Genomic DNA, 21,749 nt, shown 5'->3' on the forward strand with positions numbered 1-21,749 from the left:
GACATAAAAAAACCCCCCCCCCCCCCCCCATAGTGCTAAACCAATTCTACATTGTACAAAATCTTGGACACATCTAAAAAAAACAAACAGAGTAAATTATCATGTTATTTTCAATAGACAATATTTAAACATGAGTCACCCTCCTTGGGACGATAGCGAATAAAATCTCAAGATCAGGAGGCTGAAAATAACCTTCCTTAGGTGGAGAACTTTGTTGTTTCACATAAATTCTTTTCTTCCTTGGCGTTGGCGGCGGGCACTTGGAATTCACCAAAATCCTATATTTATCATGCCTTGGTGTGTTGCATCCTTCATCTATTTCCACCAATTCATAATCACTCTTCACCATAATCGCATAACGCGCCAATCTCTCTCAAAAATTGAAAATAGTTATAACAGTCGTGATTATAAACAGACTCGTGAGAATCAAGAAAAAATTGAGTTAACAAAGAGCATGTGTGTGTGAGATTTTATAATAGTACAGACTTCTTCAGGAAGCTGTTATTTTGACTTCTATTTAATCGTGTGAGGGAAGCTATATATTATAATTGTTGATTATCCTACGTGGCATCAAGTTTAGACACGTGGTTGATTTTGATTTGTTGAATTGAAAGTTTTTAAATTCCCGCGAAAGTGCTGAGTAATTGTGGAGTTTGAAAATGGGTCACTTATTTAAAAAAAAATATATTTTATGGTTAATTTTTTAATTATTATTTATAGGGAATGTGAATTTAGTCAAGTTGATGAGAATAATGGGCTTTATTCGATGCATATTCCTTCTTTGTGGGCCCAATTAAGTAATGGGCTATGGGCCCATGATGATAATGTTGGATCCTTTTGGATTTTAGCCCATTTAGCCTTAAAAGAAAATTTTCATAAATCTTACGGAAAATACTTGATTGACAGACACTATAGTGAATTCATGAAAGCAAAAACAGTGTCCTTAAGAATATTTCATGTGGTATAAATGTATTTCCTAACCCTTAGAATTCGACAAACTCTTCTATATAAAACTAGAAGCCAGAATCAAACAAAGATTAAATAGAGACGAAGCATACTAAAATACAGAAAGGAGGAATTTATCTTGATCTCCTCTTCCCAAATGAAGAAGACTAACAAATAGATATAGATGAAGATCACAACATGAGTTTAGCTTTTGGCTCCAACTATTAATTGTCAAGTAATAAATAGGGTTAATAACAATGAAGAATATGGGTCAATTGTCAAAAGGTTAACTAATTGCAAAAGAAAATTAATAGTCACTTAATGCTATTTCAAGAGCATATAACGTTTGCTCATATTGGACAAAAAGTTATGTCAATTGTGATTTTTCTCAAGAAACTTACCTCTACAATAAAGAGATTGACTATAATGGCTGGTATTGGAGTGGGATGGATGAAATAGTGGCTTATTTTTGGTATGTTGTATGATAAGAATGTGCCACCAAGACTGAAAGACAAGTTCTACATAGTGATAGTTAGGTCAACTATGTTGTAAGGGACGGAGTGTTAGCTAATTAAGCACATTCATATCCAGAAAATAATAGTAGTGGAGATGATAATACTGAGATGAATATGTATGTGGACATATTAGGAAAGATAAGATTAGGAATAAAGATATTCGAAACAAGGTGAGAGTGACTTTTGTGATCAATACAGCGAGGGAAGAAAAGTTGAGACAATTCGGACCATGGGAAAGGAGATGCATGAATACTCCAGTGAGCACGTATCAGAGATTGTCCATATATAGCTAACCAAATAAAAGGCAGAGATGGGCCAAAGAAGTATCGAGAAAAAAAAATTAAGCCGAAAATTATGCAACTTTGTCTTTTTGGGGACCCTTATAGGAGGGTGTGAAGGTCAACTTCAACTTCTTTGTCATCCCTTCCTGAGCCAAAGGCTCTATCCGAAACAATCTTCATATCATTATAAGATAGGAATAAGGTCTATATACACATACAATTATAAAAAATAGTTTTAAAATACAACATACTTTTAAATTAAAAAAAACTTAAAAAACACATATTAATTAATTAAAAAAATCAATACTTTATTTAATAAAGTATAATGCCTGCAATTATAAAGAAGATTAGTACCTTTTCCAAAAGTATTAACGGGTGGGAATCTTTTTACAACGTTTCTTTGCTGGTTCAACCCCACCTAACAACATGGCCAGTTCAACCATTATAGCGTGTCATGAGCTGTTTCTTCAACAAATTCAGCTGTCATTTTTATTGTCTTTTACTATAAATATTCCTTTTCTACACTCAATTTTCATCATCAATTTTGCACAAATCTCTCCTCCTCCATTTCAATTCTCATCATTCGCTTCGAATTCATCAAAATTCTCCTTTCTATTTCATCAATGGCTTCTGTTAGCATCATCAAGGCTTTTGTCCTCGCCGTCTTTCTCGCTGCCGTCGTCGTCTCAGCTCAGGAACCTAGTCTTGCTCCAGCTCCGGCGCCTGATGCCGGTGCGGCTTTCTCTTTGCCGGTTTCCGGTGCTTTGATCGGAACTTCCTTGCTCATGTCCCTGTTCGCTGTACTAAGGCATTAAAGATGTATGTTTTTTCTATTTGCTTGGATGATTGAGATTGGATGTGGTGGCTTTTATTCTTGTAATTGATCCTATTATTCTATTGATTCTTTGTTTTTCATTGTATATGAGAGATTATTATGGTGAAATAATATTAATCATTTGATTCTTCCTAAATAGACTTGCATAATTCTCTCTTAATTTTTCTATATTCTCAGTTAATTCTCCCTCTCTCTTTCATTTCAATTTTTAACCCAACAAGATCACAACATTAAATGATATACAAATTGAAATAAGAGAAAATGCTCCAATATGCTATCAAACTTTGAGAAAAAATTTATTTATGTCATTAGTTAAAAAATTTTACTCACGTCATTTCCGATTGAGAAAATACTCATTCATGTCATTTTTTTAAATTGAAATAGCGTAGATGAGTCCGTATTTTAACGAATAGTATATATAAGCATTTTTTTTAGAGTTTGATGACATATTTAAGCCTTTTTTCTTTTAAAAGAAAAGATTAATTAATGACGTGGTCAAATCATAATTGTCCATGTGTCAAAAAAAGTTTTACAAAATTGAAACTGTTTTCGATTAACAAATAATGACATGAATGAGTTTTTTCTCAAACGAAAATAGGATAAATTAACCGAACTTTCAACAGATTGTTAAATGAACCTTTTTTTTAAAGTTCAATAAGCATATTTGTGTCTTTTCCCAAAATAATTCGTTTATATAGGTTGCTTTCATCTTTTTTTAGAAGATAGGCTAGAAAGAAAACTAGATATACTATATTGCTAACTTGAGCAATTGATATCCTTTCCAACTTCAGCCATTTTGTAGATATTTTGCAATTTGCAGTGCCTGGGTTGAGAACCTTTAGTTTTCAGGTTTAATATTCAATGGAGACAAAAAACACTGGATGATTATTTTCATCAATCAAACATAAAAATTGAATTTGTTTGTAGTGAGTTTCCATTTGATTCTGGTACTAATTTTTCTTACTACATCCCTTTGTTCTACATAAAATTGTGTTTTTCTTAGGCATAGGGCAACTTGAAACTTCGACAATATTGTGATTTGTGAAGATTGATATAAGGTGTCAAAATAGATGAATTAATTGTTATAGTTGCTCAGATACAAATTATTGGTAGAGTTGATGATATTAAACAATTTTTTTGAAATAGTCTCAACTCAAAAGACAAATTATTGATAGAGTTGATGATAATATTGTGCATTAGAGATAAATCTTATGCGATAGTCTCAACTCGAAAGACAGAGGGATCAATTCCGAGTCATAGTGTAGATAATCATCCTCCAAATCAACTGAGTCATTCCGACCAACGTGAACACATCAGTTTGTCTATGAGGTCAACACATCAGTTTCTTTGGTAACGTGCAGAGAAATACTATAATTCGAAACAAAGTCAAATTATTTAAAAACTGCAAGTTTTTATTATAATATCATCACATTCACAAACCGTCCAAAAGACGAGTACATTCACAAATCACAACAAAAGCAGTTAACACGAGATCTTTTTTTTTTCATTTTTCTGGTTTTTCTCACATAGATAGATAGATCTATAGCAGAAAATACTATAGTTGAAATGTTGTTAGGTAAATAGGAAATCAATCTGTTCAGATGCGCTCAGATCAGATCTAATCACTGTCGCTGCTGCTGCTACTATCATGTCCATCATGCTTTTTCTCCTTCTTCTCCTTTTTGTCTTTCTTCTTCTTCTTCTCTTTTCCATCCTTGTGATGCTCTCCACTTTCTTCTCCATGGATCTTGTCTTTTATCTTCTCAACAAATCCTTCCTTGTGCTCCTCCTTCTTGTGTCCTTCTCCCTTGTGTTCCTCCTTTTTGTGTTCTTCTTCCTTGTGGCCTCCTCCGATGTGGAGTTTCTCCTCAATTTTGTGGATGATTCCTGCCATATTTGATCAGATGAGAAAATGAGTGTTTTTTGGGGGTTTAGCAGAATTGTCAATTGTGTGAGGAAAATGGTGAGTGAGAGCGAGGTATTTATTGAGGGAAAAGGGAGATTCGTCGGCACGATATTTCATTTGACAAATTTACATTTTTAACCTTGTTACGCGTACACGGTTCCAACACGAACATATACTTTAAAAAAAGGAAATGGATACTCCCTCCAAATCCATTCAATTTTAATTACTCTCTCATTCAATTTATGTGATGTAAATTTAGATTATATGCCTGTTTAGATATTTGAATTGATTTTTTTTTAATAATATGTAGTATTTTTATGTAAATTTTAAATATGTACTTTTGAAATTCAGACTATATTATATAAATCAAAATGTGAAAATAATTTTTGACTGAGCAATATAGTTAATATAATTTCGTAAAAGTAAAAATAGGCATCAAATTTGAAAAATAAAATATTTAATCGAATCGAATTGATTTGATTCTCATAGAGACTTTTTGACTTTTATTTGTTGTTTAGTTAAATTGTTCATGACATTTGTTACAAGTGGATTGGTTATCCGGGCCAACAAGGCACGTGAGCACTTTTGAAGTCGGCAAGTTATTGGCCACAAATTAGAGAGGAGATCGAAAGCTACGTGCAGACTTGTCTTATTTGATTATTAGAAAATATTCGAGTAGTAGTATCATCTCCGGTCCAATAATTTACATGCTCTCATGTGATAATAGTAGTAATAGTATCATGTCTTGTCGCTCTCATATTTAGGATCATATCCTCGGTGAGCTGAAGATATGTCATGTCCTGCCTAATGACCTTATAGCATATGTGGTGTCTTACTTCCATTAAAGAACTTGGAAGAAGCTTTGGAAATTAAGGAGATGCAAGACAAGACTATTGAGCTTTAATGAGAGATCAAGAATATGTTTACCGTAAAAAAAAAAATTCCAAGAATGATCTTAAGAATTGTGACAAGGAGCGTGCATTAAGATGCTTATCGTGAAAGAAGAGCCCAAGAATGAACCAAAGAATTGTGACAAGGAGTAAGCTAAGTACTACACATATTATCCAAATCTAAAAGGCTGATCAATATGCAAGCTACCTGTTTATCCTTCACATTAGCAAAATCATCTATACATTAGGTAATTGGTCATCAAAAAAATTAATCATAGAAACCTCGGTTCAAAGGTAGAGAGGCTGTTCCTATAAACCCCCGGCTCAAATATTAAACATCAATATCAATATCAAAATGCTACTCATGATTGATAAGAAGATGCCAATGAAGAATAAGCATGCCGGAACTCACCTTTATTAGTAGAGAGATACCGGCCTATAACATACTGGAATTATTTGGAGAAACATAAACGAAGAGAAACCAATTGCAATACACATCGCCTATTTGCTCAATACTTAATAATGTTATGTTCTAGAAAAACGAGTAGTACCAGACACAAATGCTGCTCAAAAATTGTTGTCATTCCTCTCTCCTGTTGTTGATGCCGCAGTTCAACGCGTTAGGGGAGGAAGGCAACAAATGAAGTTCTGCTTCCACTGCCCAATAAGCAAATCAGTGTTATGAACATAGCAATTCACATTTGTGCTTGTTGATTTAACACTAGAGAAATGACCAAATTAATAACTAGCACTTGGTAAAGTGAGTACCGTTCATGAGCTCGTTGTTTACAAGGGGCAGAGGGGTATCATGGCTGCTGAATGTGCTCCTTCAATAAGCTGCCTTCCATGTTGACAGTGCAAATGAGATACGACCCTTCCATCCCTGCAGTAGCCATTCACTATCATTGTCAATAATGAAATTCTTGTCATACACCTTGAATCGTTCTGTTGTCATTCTCATGATCTCCTCATCCAAAGGAAGCTGCCGAAAACCAGCATTCAGAATTCTGACTTGCCATTGCTTGTATGTTTCTGGTCTCTCAATTCTCTCAGCACCTTCGCATGCAATGGCATTCATTGCCTCCTGACCAAGTATATTCTTTTCAATCAGCATTCTCTCGTGCACTTCCCGGGGAATAATAGTTTCAAGCATATCAAACAGGGATGAGTAGTGAAAGAGAGCCTCACGGAATCGTGAGATAAAGAATGGGGCATTATAACCACCATTTACAGTTCCCTGTATGAAAACATCTGGATTCAACCTCCTGATAAGATTCAGGAAAACATCTCTTGGACTATTGACCACCACAGTCTCATCAAGTAGATTCCTAAAACGGTACAGACAGTTTACCACAAGAACCTCACCCTTATTGATCTTAAGATCCTCGAGTTTAACTGTTTCCCACTTTTGCGCTATAGCATTGAACTCAAAAGGAACTTTGAAGCTCTCAGCGTAATTAGCTAACCGCTTCCCTGTTTCCTCAACCCTTTCTGCTGGTCGAAAACCAGGATTTGGAAAATCAATCCCAGTTATACGAAGCTTGGGAGGTCCACCTGGTCTAGAAGCGAGACGTTGTATGAGGCCAGGCCATTGGAAACCCCACATAATGCCAATATCTATAATATGTACTGTTGAAGCCTTTTCAGCTAGATTCATAATTGTCTTATTTGAGAAAAAGCTAGAGATAGTCCTGAACGGGCAGGCAGCAAGCAGTAGGTGGTACGCTTTCAAGACATCAGTTGCTGATACAGGTCGTGTAATAAGGGCTTTATAGATATGAGTACCGGAACCAGCCATCCGTGCCTCAAGACCGTCAGCAAAATAATGGGCCAACCTCTGCATTCCATCGCCCATAGGAGAAGAACTTTCCCTGATCTGCTTCAGAAGCTCATTTGCGGTCCGTTGATTACCTACAGCAACAGCTTGTGCACAAAGTGTCAGGAGTGTTCTCAAGTCTACCACATCTCTTTTACCCCCTTTTTTCTTTCCTTGTAACTTCTTACCATTAGCTCCCTTTGAAGGGCCATTCTTTGATGCATTTTGCCTTGATATAGCCTGCAAGGCTTCACGAAGAGCAGATTCATTTTTCCCTCCACTGCATAGCAGCACCCTATCAAACATTTCCGATCGAACAGTTGATTCAGAAAACACTGCAGACTGCTTGTAATTTCTCCCTTCCGGTAAATCTACTATACCTTCATGAAGGGTGTTTTTCTTCCCTCTCGACCTTTCAGTATATTGCTTTTCCCCATACTTGTCAACCTTTACTACTGCATCTTTTCTCTCTTTATACTGCAGCTCCTTTCCCACTACATTATACCTCACATCAGCAAGCAAGCTATTGCCCGTAGGAAGGAACTTACTTGCCTCCTCCATCCCTTTCTTAAACTGCATAACAGACTCTCCGTCACTAAATATGTCAGGAATCCTAAGTGTGCTCACAGGAGAATCCACAGGCACATCCGGGGCAGTGCCTGACAAACTGTTGGATGACCGAGAAGTTGGATGCAAAGCAACACCATCGGGAACATGTGACACATCATCCTCACCAAGATCAAGAATCCAATTTGGGCATAGTAAGCTGTCACGACCACCATTTCCACTATAGTGGTCCATAGCATAACGTTCATTTTGACTTAAACTGGATGGCTTCTCACAATTCGCGGAAGAAGGGTACTTCTCTCCAATAACTTCGTAAAACGATCTTTCTGCAGCTTGAAGAGCTGCAGATTCTTGAAACATGCAAGTCTTTTCTTCAATATCCTCTTCCATAAGCATCTGATTTATATACTTAAGAACCCCATCACTGAAATCATAATCCTCATGAAAGTCATCTGCAGTTGATGGGACTAAAGTATTTCGTCCGAAATCAGATTGAAATGGACTACTAATGTCAACATTCCTGTTGACTAAATTATCACTAACTCTGAGATTATTAATCAAATTCGGATCATAATCCTCATGAAAGTAATCATTAACTCTGAGATTATTAATCAGATTCGGATCAGGGAAAAATGAGCAATCTTCATCCTCTAATTTAATTGCAGATCCTGCCTCATGATATTGCCCCATTATATCAATTTTCAACTAATCTGCAAGAATCAAATATTCAAAACCCCTAAATGTCATCTCCAAATAAAATCCTATTCAACCATAAAACTATCAATAATAGAAGAACTTTTCACATCAACTTGCTAATAATACAATACCCAGAGCTTAAACCCCGAAAACAACAACAACAACATACTCAGTTTAATTTCACAAGTGGAATATGAGGAAGTTAGTAGTGTGTACGCAGACCTTATCCTACTGAGGAGTTTTTTCTAGCTCAGTAAAATAACAAGAGTGAAGAAACCAATACAAAATACTACACAAAGCATACTAAATAAAGAAATAGTAACTATAACAAAATAATACGATAAAAGAATTACACGAGACAATAAATAGTAACAAAAATCGAAAGAACAAAGAACCTATTTATATGTACAGGAATCAAAGTCAAGCAGAAAGCTGAAATCTTGGTGGATGAATTCTCAAAAAAGAAAAAAAAGAGCAAAATGCAATCTTTTTCAGTATTTTCAGAAGGGGTGGACATGGAGAAAGTGTAATATCAAAAAAAAAAATAGTGAAGAAATTAAGAACAGAGGAGAATTACCTGAAAATCTGATCAAAGAAGAGAGAGAGAAGGGTATTGAGTATTTGACTTTTCTTGGTATTAAATACTATATATACTATAAATATAAGCACACCACACAAATGCAAATTTTCCACTGTTGGGGTCTTCACAAAAAGGAGCAAAAAATGGAAAAAAGTGTGCTCAATTTTCTATTTTCAGTCAATGATAAAAGTGTAGTCCATTTTGGTTAGTTTTACCCCTTTGGAGTTTGTTTAATCATATAATACATGAATATATGAATATGCCGTTAATTTGATCACATATCACATTTATACTCTCCAACTTTAAGTGTACATCAGTAAACACTTAAATTTATATAAAATTGCACAAATAGACACACACGTCTTACGTGACATACTACATGGCAATTTGCATTATATGTGTATTACGACACATAGGACTCATGTGTCTACTTGTTCAACTTTATACAAGTTTAAGTGTGTACTTATGCATACCAAAAGTTGGAGGACAAAAATGTGAAATAAAGCCAAGTTAAAGGGCACATTTATGTTTAATGTGTCTTTATTAATAACGATTGGATATGTGATTTCATCTTGTAATTTGAAATTGTTAGATGAAATTAGCATTTAGACGTACAATTTAAATTATGATTTTCCAAAAAACTTTATTTAAGAATTTTATTTTATAATTTCACATTTTATATGAAAATCCATTATTTAATATTTAAACATAAACAAAATTTGTAGTTGATATTATTACTCTTATCAATCTTTAAAGTTTAAACCATTTATATCGGAGGTAATCATTAGTCTCACCAACTAATAATTTTGATTTATAAATATTGTATTTTTTTTAAGAATAGTTTTGTGATAATAAATTATACTTTTGTTATGAACTTTTGTTTATTTTAAGATTGTATAAAGAATTTGGATAGATTTAATAGTTTTCACAGTTTATTGGAGTCTTATATTTGTAAGCAAAAAATATAACTTAAAAATATAAATTGCATGTCCAAACAAAATTTCAACTTTATCTTAATGTATATGATTTCATCTCACATGATCAAATGACACGATTAGGCAAAAAACTTATTCAACTGATTAGATAAATCAATTATTGTTTGATTGTTTTGTTTTTACATTTTAAAAAAACCGATAATTTTGTTGTCTTAATTAATTGATACATAAAATGCACTCCTATCTCATAGTTTTAAACATCTCTAGAATTAAAGAGATTAAAAAAAAGAGACAAAAGGAATATTCTTTTATATTGATATTTTAGTAATTTTAAAGTGAGTTTAATTCTTAAAACTTTTCAGTTTAAATGAATTATGACTAATGAGCTACTTCAATTGAGCACTTAAATATATGATACAATGTTCATATTCGACACTTTCAATTCAAATTTTGAAAAAAAAACACACAAAGATTCATTATGTACATAAGCTAATCACTTAATTAGAATATGTCAGTCCCTTGAATTATATATATTAGCCTCAATAAACCGTAAAATCACAAATTTGTTCCAATTAAAGTTGTTGTATAATGTATATAATAAAATACAAACAACATAGAGCGGGATTTTAGGAAGCGATCGGAAGGAAAACAACTGGGTTAGCCTTTCCAAATTTGCAAGGAGAACATGACAAATTATTACTTCCTCAATTGTTCCTATAACCCCTCAGTTCAAAGGTAGAGAGATTGTTTCCTATAAATCCTCGGCTCAAATATTAAACATCAATACCAAAATAAGAGGACACAACAGAGGATATCAAACAAGGATAAATTCCCAAAAAAAAGGAGCAAAAATGCTATCTTTTTCAGTATTTTCATAAGGGGTGGACATGGAAATGTCTAATAACAATAAAAAATAGTGAAGAAATTAAGAACAGAGAATATTTAAGTACCTGCAATTTGATCAAAGAATAAGAGGACACAACAGAGGGCAAAAGTAAAAAGAAAAGTACAGAAAGAGAAAGAAGGGTATTTTGGTATAAATTATAAATATAAACACACCACAAAGTGACACTGTAAATTTTCCATTGATGGGTCTTCATGGAAAAGAATAAAAAAAAAAAGTGTGCTAAATTTTCTTTGTTCCAATCAATGATAAAAGTTCAGTCAATTTTGGTTAGTTTTACCCATTTGGAGTTAAATTATTTAAATATGACTCTGTGCAGTGGGTTGGAATCAAACACAAAAATATAATTTTTTTGAATAATTTCGCGCGACAACATAATAATGTAATTTTATAAAATGCTCGTAAAATAGAAATAATAATAATTAACCTGAAAAGAATTATAAGTGCAACAGATAGAAAAATTAAGAGGAATAAAGTTTTTACTTTAAATTTTGACATTTTGTATAATGTGAAGGTGTAAACTCAAAATTACTATAAAGTATGAATTAAAGGCTAAAAGGCAAAAATCAATAACTAGTTAGGTATTGAGATTAATATTTATATTTATGTTGGGGTAAAGTAGTAAATTACTATCGTCTTAACGTGTTATTAATTTATCCAATATTAAAAAATCAAAATCGAACTAATAACCCCATAAATTTACTTTTTTTATCAAACCACTAAATATCCATTAACCCGATAATCCAATAACATTTTTTCTGATTCACTTTATCAATCGCTATAGATTTTTGCATACCCTAAGCATTATACATAAACGTGTTTTTTAACTTAATTTCAATTGATATTTACGTCTTCAATTTTGAATGTGTATAAATAGGTACTGTAATTTATATAAAATTAAATACGTTAAACACATATGTCCTACTTAATATATACAAATCAGTTTAAATATAATTCACGCAAACTGTCAAGTAGAACACGTAAAAAAAGTGTTTCTTTCTTAAACTCCGTAGTCCATTGAACTACATATAAATTGCATGCCACGTCACCATTGTTATCCACTTGACTTATCTCCCTCATTTCATCCATTATCTCACTGTCTGAACTCAGAATTTGACATTTTTATAGTTTTAAAAAAAATACTATCTATTATCTTCTCTTCCATGTTGAATTTTTGAACTATAAAAACCATTTGAAAATGCATTCATCATCTGTTTTATCTCCTCCAAATTGCTCACTACTGAAGAGATCACACAGAAATCAAATCGAGAAATTGTCTTTAGCGCCATTGAAGAATCTTCCGTTCTGTGGACTGAGAAATGAGATTTTAGCGTTTGAGTTTTCGAAGCTTAATCGATGTGAGGCTCAGAGAGTGAGGAATTTTCTAAGGAATAAAATAGTATCAGCTTCGGTGGCTGAAAATGGTAATGCTCCGACGTCGTTTGATTATGATTTAGTAATAATTGGTGCTGGTGTTGGTGGCCATGGTGCTGCATTACATGCTGTGGAGAAGGTACGAGTACTATATATTTTTGCAATTTGATCTTATCTAATTACTCTATTTGGTTTAATTTGTTTGTCTATTTGGTTTAATTTGTTTGTCTGATTTTGATTTTGACACGAAATTCGATAGAATTTAAGAAACTTTTTAATCTTAAATATATCATGTGGAAAGTTAATTGAAACAGATGGAGTAATATTTAGAGAGAAGGCCCAAAATAGTCCCTTATTTTTTGGTTACGACTCAAAGTCATCCTTGAGTTTTCACATGGGCCACTAATAGTCCTCATGTTTGCAATATTGGTGCACTTTTGGTCCTCTAAACTTTTGCCTATTTTTTAACATTAATTTTGTTCATAATTTTATGTAAGGAATGTTCCATCGTCTTTTTATATATTTAGTAGTAATAATAATTCTATGTGAGAAGAAGAATACTTTGTTTTGTTCAGTATTAATATTACTGCAGCTAAACTAAAAATATTTTAACATATGACATTGCAAGAAAAGAAAAAGGCATAATACATATATTGGACCTTAAACTTGGCTTCAAATTTTAACTTTGACCTCCAACTTTCATAGTGCACAAACAAGCACTTTAACTATCCAACCTTTTTAATAAATAAACACGCGATTTTTTGGAGCCAAGAGCGTGAAATGCAAACGCTGCCACGTGTATTAGTGAGCCACTCAATGGCTGCCAACTAATTAAACACTTTACACGTGCATTTTTTAACTAAAAAAAAATATTAATTAATTAAGGGTATAGTTGTCATTTCAGCAATTTTTTTTACTGTTGTAGGCCTCAAAAATCACTCCTACTCGCGCAAAAAATGTGCACATCACGCGTTTTGCCAGGTAAGACACGCGTGTTTATTTATTAAAAGGTTGGATAGTTAAAGTGTCTGTTTGTGCACTATGAAAGTTGGAGGTCAAAGTTAAAATTTGAAGCCAAGTTTAAGGTCCAATATATGTATTACCCCAAAGAAAAAATTGTACTATTGTACGTGAAATTATCGTGATGAACCTCTTGACTTTACCTGTAATACGATTTCTACTAAACAAAACAAGATGTTTCTTTCACACAATCTCTCACATGGAGTTATTATTTCTACTAAATATATAAAATGATGATTAAACATTCCATACATAAATTATGAATAAAATCAATGTTAAAAAATAGGCAAAATTTTGAAAGAGGACCAAAAGTGCACCAATATTGCAAACATGAGGAACTATTAATGCTCCATGTGAAAACTCAGGGATGACTTTGAGTCTTAACCCAAAGATGAGGGACTATTTTGGGCCTTTCCTCTAATATTTATGGTACTTTTTGTTTCATGTGATTCAAACCAAGTAACTTTGATGGTCTTTTTAAAAAACAAATAAAAATAAAATTCTCAATTGGATACTAGGAGCATTGGAACTCTGCTTTGTGTAATTTTTGAATATCTCTCTTTTAATTTCAGAAGATAAATTAGTTTGGTTTTGATTTAACTCCAAAAGTTAGTTAATTTGACATTTCAAAATTGAGATAGAGGGAGTATGAATTTTGTACATTTTTCGTAGGGAAAAAGGGATTCATGAGTGGAAATGAGTAGTCATAGGTCACAGCAATGTGAACGGCTGCCCGCGACATTGCGTATAAGAGGAAAGAGAAGTCATAACGAGGTTTATGTAGGTGGACGTGCAGTATGGTCATTTAAAGGAAGGAGAATTCATAACAAGGTTTATGTAGGTAAACCTGCAGAATGGTCATTGTTGAAATCCGCGAAGCAGAATGACCAGCGAACTTGTTTAACCACCCGGTGAGTGGTGGGGTTGGGGTGCTTTGGCCCCCTTCGCGCATCTCCCTCCTACCCCCCGGTGCGTGCTCACGTGCCGTCTGGGTGATTAACCAACCCCAGTGCAAAAAGCGCCAAGGAAGACTAAATTGATAGGCCACCTCTTGCGCCCCGTTTAGACCTTGAGTGTGCAAATTCTTTCCATCTCATTTTGTGTTCTGTAGATTTTTGTCACATTTGTAGAACTTTGTTCTTTGGGTATCACCAATCTGCTGCAAAAGTAAGAGTTCTTACTAATATCCTAACTGGCATTAGGATTCTTAGCACTAGTACGATCCATCTCTTATTCTCATTTAAACATGGTTTTTACAGGCTAAAGGACTGGTTTAGGCAATCTCAAACTGATTATACGAACATAATCCTAGCAACAATGACTAACTGTTCACTTATTTGCATGACGGGGTGGAGGGAATAGGAAGGATGCTAATCTGTAGAAGAAAGAGAAATATTTTATGGACACTAATCCACACTGCACTTTTGTAGTTAGTTTCGACGGCCTCATGTCTTTGTCACTTCACTTGCATAAATAGCATTATTGACCATTGAGCATGTTGTCTATCCACAGTTACTTGTTAGTTCTATCGTAGTTGTGATGACTGGAAATTTATACTATCCTTTCAGGGTCTTAAAACAGCTATCATTGAAGGAGATGTAATCGGCGGAACTTGTGTAAACAGAGGTTGTGTTCCTTCTAAAGCACTTCTTGCAGTTAGCGGTAGGATGCGGGAACTTAAGAATGAGCATCACTTGAAAGCTTTGGGTATACAGGTAATTCCATTTATTATGCTAAATGTCTCTGGTTCTGCTGCAGCTAGCAGTTAAATATTCGACCTCGTTTATATTAGTACTCTGGACCAAAAATTAATATATCTGTTGCATTACATAATATGTTGTTTCAATATACACATTGTTTAAGTTATTACTCCATTTGACTTATGTATTATAGCTGTGGTAGCAGAAGAAAATATTATAGTGGGCGAAAAGATTAATAGAGAAACGTCATATCCAGTTTTAAATTTGAATATGTAAATGATATGACTTCTTGAAAGTTGTACGGAGTTCTATAACTAGTGGAATGATTTCAAACATTTTGATATGTCCCAAAATGTGAAAAGTTTGGAACAAAAAGGAACCAGGGGAACATACAGAGTTGGTTACTTATGGTTCTATGACATCCTATTTATCATTTGGCTATTGTCTTGGAGAACTTGGTATGCCGTTTAAAGAACTAATCTGAAAATTGGCAAATATTGTCTGTTGTCCACACACTTTCCAATCCACTTTCTTTAGTTTGCTTCTTATTTCCCTTTTAATAAAGCAGATCGACTTTGATTCTTGAATAATCCACATCAGTTCCAGACGTCCTCATAAATGTGGCCGAGTCTGTTGATTGATGAGCGTCTGCTGATTGATCAATCTCTTCCATGCCATTGACAGGTTTCTGGTGCCGGCTATGACAGGCAAGCAGTTGCTGATCATGCTAATAATCTTGCCTCGAAAATTCGTAATAACTTGACAAACTCTCTAAAGGCACTTGGTGTGGACATTTTGACAGGAGTGGGTACTATAACGGTAAGTCAATCTGTGCTGTGAAACAAATATCCATTAAGAACTTATTCTACTTTCAATCTTAACCTACATGCTGATGGAATACTTCAGGGTCCTCAAAGGGTGAAGTATGGAAAAGTTGGTTTTTCTGGCAGTGAAGTTACCGCAAGGGATATAATTATCGCTACCGGTTCTGTCCCTTTTGTTCCTAGAGGCATTGAAGTTGATGGTAAATTTTCTTTATTCTTTCCGTTCTTGCTACATTTTTGTCAAGATTCCTTAAAAATTACGTGTGGTCTGATATTGCAGGCTTTGTTCTGTGGCATAATACATAATCAAACACTCAAACTTGGCCTCAGCTAGCAAGTGAGCACTCCCAACTTTGAGAGTGCACATCTAGACACCTTTACTTGATCTCAACTGACAACTAAATGCTCCAAATTGTCCCCACTGTGTCTCGTGAACACGTGACACAGACGTGATACATAAATATTGGAGGTGCCTAGATGATCATTTTGTAAGTTGGATTGCTCAACTGACATAGTAGAGATGAGTTGAGGTGTCTAGACGTGCATACTCAAAGTTGGACTGTTTACTTGCTAGCTGAGACCAAGTTTAAGTGTATGTTTAAGGATTATGCCTTCTTATTTTAAGATGCGGTACCTTTTGGAAGGTGCATCCTCACCATTAGTCATACAATTCATATAAATTTTCAGGGAAGACTGTGATTACCAGCGACCATGCTCTCAAACTGGAGTTTGTACCTGAATGGATAGCTATAGTAGGAAGTGGTTATATTGGACTTGAATTTAGTGATGTGTATACCGCACTTGGTAGTGAGGTAGTTTCGCCTCTTTTAAATCTCTAATTCATTTTCTTAAGACCGCTGTTCCTTCTTTCCACCTTTGAATGTTGTTGTTAGACAAAATTAGCCAAATCAAACCTCTAGCTAAAACTTGATGACTCTTTTCGAAAAGGTTTGACCATTTTCGCAAGTAATTTTGTTTCAATTGTGAAAACTGAAGTCTAATTTTTATGTACTTAATATTCTGCTATTCAATTTGTTTCAGAATGTCATCAACCTTTGAAACCGAAACTTGCCATTTGAAAAGGAACCTGAACCAAAATGTGCCATTTCAAGCATAATGGTCTTTTCTTCCTTTGTGATGTGATCATTTGCCTGGTATCACACTAGATGTTGTGGTGACTGTTCTCTTTTTTGTTACTATGTACCTACATCTCGTTTCCTTCTTTGCGAAACATTACATTTCAAAATTCTGACGGTCTTATTGTCCAATCTTTGAATTGTTTATGTTACTTGTTGTCTACAGTACTGCCATCCTAAAATTTTGCATAGTGAAAGTTTTACTGATTGCCATCTTAGTATATCCTAGGTTCAGAATGGCTTAGCTTTTGACCTTTACCTAAGTTATACTTTGTCTCTGCTTGCTAAGAGAACAAGCCTTGCTTTACTTTTTCAAGCACGAAAACGATAAAGTGTCAGATGAAATTAACTTGTTGAGGTCAGCTATATGAATCGTAACTTTCCATTTGGATCTGTTTCATATGTATAGATAGGATTCATCATTAATTAACTAGTTTGACGCTAGCTGTATCAACCTACCATGACCTCTTTTATTCGGGCTCTTGGGGCCGACAAAATTAGCAAACCTCACACAAGTGGGGGAGTTGTTCTTAAATTAAACTAACAATAACAACAACATACCCAGTGTAATCCCACAAATGGGGTTTGGGGAGGGTTGTAAGTATGCAGCCCTTACTCCTATAAACTGTTTACTATAGACCCTCGGCTCAAGTAAAGCATAATAAAATCAAGTATGAAGAGGGAGATACAACAATGAATTAGTTACGTTGAACATAATGGAGAAGAAAACACTAGCAACAATAGTTGTTTAACCTTGCACTTTGCTTGTTTGAAATGTTCTTAGAGCTTAATCTTCCTCTAAAAGTACCACAATGATTTTGAAGTTCTCTTTAAAACGCCAGCTAACTAACAGTCATTTTGTTCACAGGTTACTTTTATTGAAGCTCTAGATCAACTTATGCCTGGATTTGATCCAGAGATTAGTAAGTTAGCTCAAAGGATTCTGGTAAATCCAAGGAAAATTGATTATCACACTGGAGTGTTTGCAACGAAGGTATTGATCTCTCTTGTTTTATGTTACTTCAACCACAAGTTTCCAAATATCTTCACTATCTTCCCTAATAATTCGTACAGATCACCCCGGCAAAGGATGGGAGACCAGTTGTTATTGAGCTAACTGACGCCAAGACTAAAGAAGTAAAGGACACTTTGGAGGTAATACAATATTATTGAGCTGTTTTCGTTTTTATTTAAACATGTACAGGCATTTCACACAATTTTGTCTGGAGGACATTGCTTTAGAGTCTTTTGATTGTCTTTAACAATCAAAATTAGATTATTTAGCTTAACATGTTATTTTAAGGTATGTGTATTTGAATATTTAGTAGCATTAAGACAAGTTGTGTTCTATATATTCTTGTTGTTTTTGAATTTATAGACGTATTCTGCATGTTTTAATAACAATTTTGTTTCATTTCTATTGCACAACCAATGAACTTGAACCTTTAATCTGCAACATATACTTTGGTGTACTTTGTTCCCTGAGTGTCTATGAAATATCTCACAATATGAATGAAAAAAAGTGCAAATGGAGAGAAGTACAAATATATATGTTTAGTCCAAGACTACTAATTATGAATGACAAATATATGGACAAAGAATTTTGAATTTTTTTTAAGATAAAGTGAAATATCAATTGTTTAGTGTGGCCGAATGACTAGGAAAAATATGTCTTAGAACCTTGATGACGACACTGAAGCGTACATTAGCGAGGCAAAGAGATCAACACGTTATGGCCTCGCTTCAAGGCTTAAGCGCGCTTTGACAACACCAGATGAGGAAAAGTTGAACTTCTATATCAACTTGGGCAATCATTCCTTCATAAGCTAGCTTTTGAGGTTGAGTTAGACTCAAGATCCATTTTTTTACAATTATACTTCATAAATCCTAAAGAACGTGAAACGGAATTGTGATATTTTTATTAATTTGCAGGTTTGTGAAAAAAATCAAGTGAGTGACCTCTGTTTTCTTTTTTTAGGTTGATGCAGCTCTAATTGCAACTGGCAGAGCGCCCTTCACGAATGGTCTAGGCCTGGAGAATGTATGTCTTCGCATAAAAACATAACAATAGTATTCATCTATACCAGGATTTTGTGCATTTTAATGGTCAACTTTTGCAGATTAACGTGTTGACGCAACGAGGTTTTATTCCTGTTGATGAGCGTATGCGAGTTGTTGATGCTGATGGAAATTTGGTTAGTTGGAGCTACACTATTGTCGATATTGGCTAGCTGTTAATGTTGTTCTAATAATACTTTTACCACTAGGTACCTCACCTTTATTGCATTGGTGATGCAAATGGTAAAATGATGCTTGCTCATGCAGCCAGTGCTCAGGGAATATCTGGTGTGTATTACATTATGTCACGGATATCTTCTATACAGTCAACCGTTTTCCTTTAAAATCGCTATCATGTTACAACTCAGTATGACCTTTTCTTATGAAATAGTTGTCGAACAAGTCTCGGGAAGAGACCACGTGCTTAACCATTTGAGCATTCCAGCTGCTTGTTTTACTCATCCTGAAATTAGCATGGTTGGGTTGACAGAGGTGAAAACTGAATTTCTTTCTGGACTGCTTTGTGATGAGAGACCACTTAGATTTTGCGGTCTCCTTGTTGATAATGCTCTTATTATGTTCAAGTTTCTTCGCGAACTTGTTAATAATTGGAGGAGGATATTGAATACTACAACATACTCACAAATCATTCTTTCCATGGTTGATGGGATTAACTAGGTGGCAAACTTCTTTTACGTAGTTTTTTCTTAAACTGGCTTCCACATTTTGTAGCCGCAAGCTCGAGAGAAAGCTGAAAAAGAGGGGTTTGAGATAAGCATTGCAAAAACAAGCTTTAAGGCAAACACAAAGGCACTGGCAGAAAATGAAGGGGAAGGACTTGCAAAGGTTCTACTCGTCTTTTACCTCTTGAATAGCGTTTTCATTGTTGTTCATCTTGTATTCCTAAGATACTTAGAACAAAACTTTGAAGAAATTAGTAAGAAACAACAAAGTTTAAAGAGTATTTTCAAACTAGAAAATTAAACTAGTAGAGAAAATAGAATCAGAAACAGATTAGAAACAATATAAAAATATTTTTCTCAAAGAAAGAAAATTGAGCCCACTGAATGCTCAGTGTCCCCTTAAGGAAATTATTCCCCTCAAGTACCCGAGGTTAACGGAATATATCATCCCAGGATAGAACGATCATACTCACCGGTGTATCGGTACCTAAAACCACGGTGTCAGCGAACCACTCAACGGCAGTAAAGTACACTTTGAATACTAGATTTAGTAGTAGTAGAAGAAGTCCAGAAAAATTAGTTCAACCAAAATGAGAGGAAATCCCTCAATATATAGAAAACAAAGGGTAGTGTGAAAAGGTTCTTATTGTGCCTTACCAGAAAGGTCACAAACCTTTGGAAAAGTCACAATCTTTTTGAAAAGGTCACAACCTTTCATAAAAGTCACAACTCATCATAAAAGTCGCAACTCTTCATTTTCCATTCACACCTTTTAAAACCCAACATTTCATTTCATTGGAAACCATAATGGTTGAGATTCATGTGTTCCTCGAATGTTGAGTTCCTATAGCTAGATATTTGGTTATAATCCGACTTGCGGACCCTTTCGTCACTAATCTGACACATTCAAAATTGTGTTTTGGATTGAGATATCCTAACCTGTTTACTGCTTCTTTTATATATATAGTTGATATACCGACCAGACAATGGGGAAATTCTCGGAGTTCATATCTTTGGTATGCATGCTGCTGACCTCATTCATGAAGCGTCCAACGCCATAGCATTGGGAACGTCCATTCAGGTTATCCATTATGCGACGCTATTTTATCTCAAGATTATGTTATTTTTCCCTCTTTTGGGTTGGGACTTGGGAGCTTCAGTTTTGACCTCCTTCAATCTCTCCATAAACATGTTGAACTTTTCTCTGATTATATTTTTGTTGTGATATCTTGCAGGATATAAAGTTTGCAGTGCACGCACATCCAACATTGTCTGAAGTCCTTGATGAACTGTTCAAATCTGCTAAGGTAAGCTTTTGTGTGACGTTATAGGATAGACTAGGCGAAAAAGTAAATCACTTTAATAGTAAACTAGTTAATTTTACAACATTTTCTCTGACTAGCTAAAGGAATTGGAAAAAATTCAACCAGGTAACTAGTCACGACCATCGCCCACTTAGTGAATCAGTTGCTGTCTGAAATTCTGAAGCCTAATGTGTTTGAGGGAACTACTGCACCACCGGTCTCGCTAGAGGATCATCTCAACAAAGCACTGAGATGTAACAAGGATAGATTTGGTTGACTTGCTGCATATCAATTAAGTTGCAAATCAGGTTTTCATGAGAAATTGATACACTGATTCCAGGGTATTTTACTGAGGCCTTGGAGTGTCGGTGTGAAGTGAAAATTGGCATTCTTAAGTAGTGCTCCTGGAAGCCTTTTCAAATGTTGTAAGAAGATGAATGTTTTGTTGTAATTGCAGAACAGAGGAGGCTCATAGGCTCTGCCTCTATTTGGTTTATGCTTTGTATTGATAGTTCGTGTGTAATTTGCTAGTGCAGAGTCCAATGAAACGTTTAGTATAGTAACCATCAAATGCTTGTAAATTCCGACTCTGATTTTTCTTTTTCCATATTCTACTATATTCTACTATATTATAAAAGAGAGTTTAGGGCCAAGTATAATATATAATATTCAAGATTGGGACTTTTCCCAATCTTCAATATTATATATTATACTTGTGGGACTTTTAAAATTCTATTTTATACCCAAGTATAATATATAATATTCAAGATTGGGACTTTT

The 21,749-nt window shown here is 34.4% G+C and overlaps 4 protein-coding genes across 6 annotated transcripts; 1 reads left to right on the forward strand and 3 right to left on the reverse strand.

The window, feature by feature from the left end:
* Positions 1 to 78: 78 nt before the first annotated feature.
* LOC107062156 (uncharacterized) lies at positions 79 to 646 on the reverse strand. Its single transcript, XM_015312475.1, has one exon. It carries the CDS (start codon positions 347 to 349, stop codon positions 125 to 127), a length of 225 nt encoding a protein of 74 aa, XP_015167961.1. The 5' UTR covers positions 350 to 646; the 3' UTR covers positions 79 to 124.
* A 3,433-nt stretch (positions 647 to 4,079) lies between these two features.
* On the reverse strand, positions 4,080 to 4,539 carry LOC102598409 (dehydrin HIRD11-like). The gene has a single exon (XM_006355639.2). The coding sequence runs from the start codon at positions 4,468 to 4,470 to the stop codon at positions 4,195 to 4,197; it is 276 nt and encodes a 91-aa protein (XP_006355701.1). The 5' UTR covers positions 4,471 to 4,539; the 3' UTR covers positions 4,080 to 4,194.
* A 1,006-nt stretch (positions 4,540 to 5,545) lies between these two features.
* LOC102598749 (scarecrow-like protein 14) lies at positions 5,546 to 9,113 on the reverse strand. Of its 2 annotated transcripts, none has more exons than XM_006355640.2 (3): positions 9,029 to 9,113; positions 6,141 to 8,465; positions 5,546 to 6,029 (listed from the first exon to the last, which is right to left on the reverse strand). In XM_006355640.2, the coding sequence occupies exon 2, from the start codon at positions 8,443 to 8,445 to the stop codon at positions 6,202 to 6,204; it is 2,244 nt and encodes a 747-aa protein (XP_006355702.1). In that variant the 5' UTR covers positions 8,446 to 8,465; positions 9,029 to 9,113; the 3' UTR covers positions 5,546 to 6,029; positions 6,141 to 6,201. The 2 variants fall into 2 exon arrangements, with proteins under 2 accessions (XP_006355702.1, XP_006355703.1); XM_006355641.2 differs by lacking the exon at positions 9,029 to 9,113 and adding an exon at positions 8,847 to 8,965.
* A 2,858-nt stretch (positions 9,114 to 11,971) lies between these two features.
* On the forward strand, positions 11,972 to 21,540 carry LOC102599296 (dihydrolipoyl dehydrogenase 1, chloroplastic-like). 2 transcript variants are annotated; one of them, XM_015312476.1, is made up of 15 exons: positions 11,972 to 12,383; positions 14,833 to 14,979; positions 15,649 to 15,783; positions 15,871 to 15,988; positions 16,476 to 16,600; positions 17,793 to 17,918; positions 17,999 to 18,079; positions 18,903 to 18,965; positions 19,045 to 19,119; positions 19,192 to 19,270; positions 19,374 to 19,474; positions 19,715 to 19,828; positions 20,633 to 20,746; positions 20,901 to 20,972; positions 21,068 to 21,540. In XM_015312476.1, the coding sequence occupies exons 1-15, from the start codon at positions 12,069 to 12,071 to the stop codon at positions 21,101 to 21,103; spliced, it is 1,701 nt and encodes a 566-aa protein (XP_015167962.1). In that variant the 5' UTR covers positions 11,972 to 12,068; the 3' UTR covers positions 21,104 to 21,540. The 2 variants fall into 2 exon arrangements, with proteins under 2 accessions (XP_015167962.1, XP_006355704.1); XM_006355642.2 differs by having other exon boundaries at positions 21,096 to 21,540.
* The last annotated feature ends 209 nt before the right edge of the window (positions 21,541 to 21,749 follow it).

The sequence above is a fragment of the Solanum tuberosum genome, unplaced genomic scaffold, assembly GCF_000226075.1.
Source record: "Solanum tuberosum cultivar DM 1-3 516 R44 unplaced genomic scaffold, SolTub_3.0 scf00202, whole genome shotgun sequence".
Lineage (NCBI taxonomy): Eukaryota > Viridiplantae > Streptophyta > Magnoliopsida > Solanales > Solanaceae > Solanum > Solanum tuberosum.